The sequence below is a fragment of the Squalius cephalus genome (genome assembly GCF_949319135.1).
Source record: "Squalius cephalus genome assembly, chromosome: 15".
Classification (NCBI taxonomy): Eukaryota; Metazoa; Chordata; class Actinopteri; order Cypriniformes; family Leuciscidae; genus Squalius; species Squalius cephalus.
In genome coordinates, this window is record NC_137136.1 from 22,559,989 (window position 1) to 22,565,071 (window position 5,083).

Genomic DNA, 5,083 nt, shown 5'->3' on the forward strand with positions numbered 1-5,083 from the left:
GCATTATTGGAGGCTTATATATACACACAGTTGACTCACTCTTGGCATGACGGCCATGAGGCTTTGTTTCCAGGCGGACTGTCTAAGAACACGACACACACATCTCCTGGAAATCCTGTAGGATGCGACCAATCAGATGACAACTTTGAAACTCCCAAAGTGTTTTCCATTTGTGTGCCTTGCATATCAGACGTTTAGCCAACGGTTTGTGGGCGTGACGTCTGACACTAGCTACATCCAGACCAGCACAGTCCTATTCACTGAAAGCACTCATTCATAGTCCAGTCCTCAGATCCAGACAGACTAGATCTGTTTATATTCATCCTCACCTCTCTAATCTTCACCCATATCCGCTCTCTTTTTCGGTCCAGACAGGTCCTATCAAGAGCCGATATGATGTCTGGAGTCTGCCTCTCATCATGGCGTTAGTTCACTGAGGGCCTTAATATAATGAGAATAAACTGCTAACCCAAGCCCTCCAGCAAACATCTACCTGTAAAAAGTGATCAGTTGATTTACTTAAAAAAGTGAGGAAACCCGTTGCCTTAAAATTATTAAAATCCCCCTGTAGTCAAGAATTTTATCCCTTAAAACTCATCTTTGATCACCAAAATTACTTTTAACGTTTTTTTCTTGAAAATAAATTATTCATGCATTAAAATAGCTTGCAGTTCTATGAATATGCAATATGAATATGAATATTACATGAATATGTAAATTATCCCCGCCTCCATTCACTCACACCAGCTCAGAGATCCACTCGTTGACGATCACACATTGACGTGATTGGCAAAGGTAGTTTGTGACGTCAAAAGCACCAGCGATTTCAAACCGAGTTTTCGAGACTGTCTTTGGTTCACTGCAGTTTAAAGGAGAAAATACTCAGGAATGGTGATAACTTATTTGTACATGGTTTGTCTTAAAGCATATTAAAAACACCACATAGACATATAAACAACATTAAAAACTTGAATTTCACCACAGGGGGACTTTAAGTAAATAATCTTTGTGCGTAATTGAAAAAATAAAGTTATGTGAACTTCCACATAACTTAATTTTTTCAATTACGCATGAAGTATATTTCATGAAGGCAACAGGTTTCCTTTTTCTATCTATAAATGACTTACAGGCTTGTTTGGCCTACCAAATATACAGTGGAAGATGGAAGAACAACTTGGTTAGGATATCCTGAGAAAGGGATGGATATGCTTGAGCAGAACCCCTAATGAGCCTTCAACATTTTGAAAATCAAAGCTTATGCCTCCCCTTCAAGACCAGTTGCTGATGATTTTGTGGTGAATTCGAAACATATATTAAAACACGCAGACATACAATGTTGATGGTTTGTTTCAGCACTTGACAGGAGTAAAGGCCCAAAGAGACAAGGATGTTCCTTTCACACTGCGGCTAATACATGATAATGCAGTCATTGGTCTGGCTCCAGAGCAGTGCTGGATCTGGCCTGACGGGAGGAACTGTAAAATATCCGATTCTTGGACTTCTCGATATTTGAGTCAGAGCATGAATCATCATCACATACTTAGTGCAAGTCAAAATCCTCACTCACTCAGCAGTCATGTGCAGGGAAATCGATTATATGCCACGTGTGTGGTGTTAGATGTATAATGTAAATCCAGGACCTGACTTTTAAGAGACCCAAGGAGCTGAAACAGGACTGCACAAACATTGGACTGAGCCGAACCAAAATCCCCGTGTTTATCAGTCCCCCGCCCTGGCTGCACAAATTGTGCAACAACTTTAAATTATGCAAGAGGTGAATATTGGACATAAACAAGATAATATATGTCCCTTTGGTAAGGCTGTAATAAGTGTTAGGGTTATTATCGGCTGGTAGCTGAAAGATCTTCAGATATACTGTGTGTTGTGTACTCTGTAATGTTGTCCCTGGGTTAGAATATGAAGCATCACAGGGTGGAAATGTAAGACAAATTGCTGCCTTACATTTTTAAGTACAATCACCTTGGATGTTTTAGTAATTCCAACTTAAATTGCATTAAACTGACTTTAAAAGAATCTTGTTTAACTTAAAGCAATTTAAAAACATATGTTGTATAACTTATTGATCATATCATTTTTTACAGTGAGTATTTGTTTCTACTTTCTGTCTTGAGATCGTTCTGCCTTAAAATTGGATGATTTGACATTATTATCAGGTGAGCTGTGAAAGTGTAAACTGTAAATGTCATAAAGTTACCTCCCAGATCAGTATGTTTTTCTGAATGATTTCAAGATAATTTTGTGTCTTTGATGATTGAGTCCACTGCCAATTAAATTCAAACACTTGTAACTCTAGTATTATGACTATGGAATGAACAAACTACTACATCAACCAGAATATCACGACCCCTGGTGGAGAACATTTATCAGTTCACTTTATATAAACAAAACTATAAACTTACAAGTCTGTGCAGTGTTACAGTGGATAGTATTTTATTTATGTGTTAAAAATAAATAGATTCTGATCCTTTACACTTAACATGTTTAGGTTTTATGTCTTGGTTTTGGATTTCAAATTGTTCTCCCAAGTGAAAGGCTGTCACAATCAAGACAGATTATGTAATGTATATTTCATGGAAATTACTACATTGAGTCTAAATTCCACTTATTTGAATATATTTTCAGACATAGTTCTAAATGTATAATTAATCATTAATTTCTAAACACAAATAAGATACACTTTTGTCTAATGCGTGTTTACTTCGTAAAAAAAACACGTTTCTTCAGATAGTGTTATTGAAAATTGTTGACATGATAGGCCTAAGTGTAATGTTTCAATGGACTATATTATAAAAAAAATAAAACATTCTCAGAAACTAAATGTTGTGGTCGTTGTGATTTTGGTTCAAATAAAATATGTTCGTGTGATGAAAGACCCAATAAACGAATTAAAGAGTAGGAGGTTATAATTTCACAGGAAATACCGAGTTGATTAAAAAATGTCCTGACTTTGCGTTCGTTGTTTTAAAATCGAATCAAAGCACAACGAATCATTTCGGTTAGTTGAGCGTGCAATCGCTATTTTTTTCTGTTCACCAAAGAACTGTCAGACTTGACAAGGAAAATATCTTGAGTTTAAAAGTTCCCCCCACCCTCCTTCTCACGTCTTAAACCTTCTTGGCCAATCATCTCTCTTCTCACAAACACTTCACCAGACTATAAGAACTCCCCAACTTTTTCCCTTTCAACCTAACTCAAAGTTGCTTGGAATCCAGGATACCTAGTTATTTCCTCCAGAATAAGAAACATACGCTTGGAATTGTATTTCACCCTCATGAGGGAATAACGTCTCTATCCGCACGCGCTTTCAGCAGACTTGAGCGAGATGCCCGAAGAGCCCGCGCGAGACTCCTCCAGCTCCCCAGTGTCTCTCGCGGACAGTCTCAGCAACAGCGACGGAGAGCCCGACAGGCCACCGAAGAGGAGCGCGAGGAAAAGACGGTCCAGCAGGAAAAACGGGGAGGATTCCGATAGCTCGACCCTTGGGAAAAGGGGGAAAAAGTCTAGCAACAGCAGCAACAGCCCTCAGTCTTTCGAGGAGCTGCAGACACAGCGCGTGATGGCGAACGTGCGCGAGCGACAGAGGACGCAGTCGCTCAACGAAGCGTTTGCGTCTTTGCGCAAAATCATCCCAACTTTACCGTCCGATAAACTGAGCAAAATACAGACGCTGAAACTCGCCGCCAGGTACATCGATTTTCTCTGTCAGGTTCTACAGAGTGACGAGCTGGACTCCAAGATGGCAAGTTGTAGTTATGTTGCTCACGAGCGCTTGAGCTACGCGTTCTCGGTTTGGAGGATGGAGGGCGCTTGGTCCATGTCTGCATCTCACTAGTGCGCAGGGAAACTTTTTTTTTTGTTTTTGTTTTCAGATGGTACGCTTTCACAATATCCATCGCCTTTAATGGTGTAGCTTTGTAAACGATTAAACCTGAACTAAATTCTACACGTTTAGGCACACGTTGCAAAGCCAACAACTGTTGCATGTAATCAGATCGGATTTGTTTACTTGCAGTAAGGCTTTATTTTGAGACAAACTGCCTCTCTATTTAGAGATGGTAATAGCGCAAATAAACAATGAAGATTGGTCAAAATGTAGCTTACATCTAAAAAAGTTGCTAAACAGCTATTGCATTATGTAGGCTAATGCATTGTTTACTATCAGTACGGCCTATTGTAGCACATCATTTCCACAATCGATTCGAATTTTCTCAGAACAAGGGGTTTCTGTAAATAATGTTTTATATTGTCCCGCCTAAATCATGCTATTATTCGCAGGTGAAAGCCACGAACTTGGAAAACACGAGGACCAATGCGTCAACACAATGCTAGATTTCTACATAATCTTGGGGGAAACGGCAAATGTTCCAACAGAGGTCATGGCTATTATCGAGAGAAGGCCACGGACAGCGATTTGTTGCGCGTGCGCTGCATATGGACTTCCTTGCGAGTGTTATTGACGACGAATGTTGGAAATGTGTGCATATGCATGTCTTTTATTTTTTTAATTTTTAGTTTTTTGAAGATTCAGTTGTGCATAGCTTTCTTTGAGAAAGTGAAATTGCATCACAAGGACTGTTGATGAGAAGACGGAATGAAGCCTCTAGTTCGAACCCTGTGCAAAATGCAAAGTTTTAGTACAATTCTATTTATTTATTGATGACACACTATTTGAAATGAAGGCAAATGTATCCTGTGTCGAAATGCATTCTTATTTTTTTGTTACTTCTGTAAATAAATGTGTATTTCTGCAATAAAAATGAAGAACCTTTAAGAAATATTTCACGTTATAGTATAATAATTCATTCACGTCATTCGTGTGTCCGATTCAGGAAAATTTAGGAAACATTTAGAAAGGGGAAATACAGTAAATACTCATTATTACCATTCCTTTAGTGTTATTATCACGGGTTGACTGACATGAAAAGCAAATCAGAGACAAAAGTTAATAAAAAAAAAAAAAATTCTGATCAAAACAATGAGGTATAGCCTAATTTTTTATCTTTAGTTTTAAAAAAAAGTGACAATTTTTATCAATACAATATAGATTATATTATCTCCTTAT

At 38.2% G+C, this 5,083-nt stretch overlaps 1 protein-coding gene across 4 annotated transcripts; it reads left to right on the forward strand.

The window, feature by feature from the left end:
* Positions 1–3,162: 3,162 nt before the first annotated feature.
* On the forward strand, positions 3,163–4,802 carry twist1b (twist family bHLH transcription factor 1b). Of its 4 annotated transcripts, none has more exons than XM_079893655.1 (2): positions 3,163–3,893; positions 4,297–4,802. In XM_079893655.1, the coding sequence occupies exon 1, from the start codon at positions 3,344–3,346 to the stop codon at positions 3,851–3,853; it is 510 nt and encodes a 169-aa protein (XP_079749781.1). In that variant the 5' UTR covers positions 3,163–3,343; the 3' UTR covers positions 3,854–3,893; positions 4,297–4,802. The 4 variants fall into 4 exon arrangements, with proteins under 4 accessions (XP_079749781.1, XP_079749782.1, XP_079749783.1 ...); XM_079893656.1 differs by having other exon boundaries at positions 3,163–3,852; XM_079893657.1 differs by having other exon boundaries at positions 3,163–3,760; positions 4,297–4,801.
* The last annotated feature ends 281 nt before the right edge of the window (positions 4,803–5,083 follow it).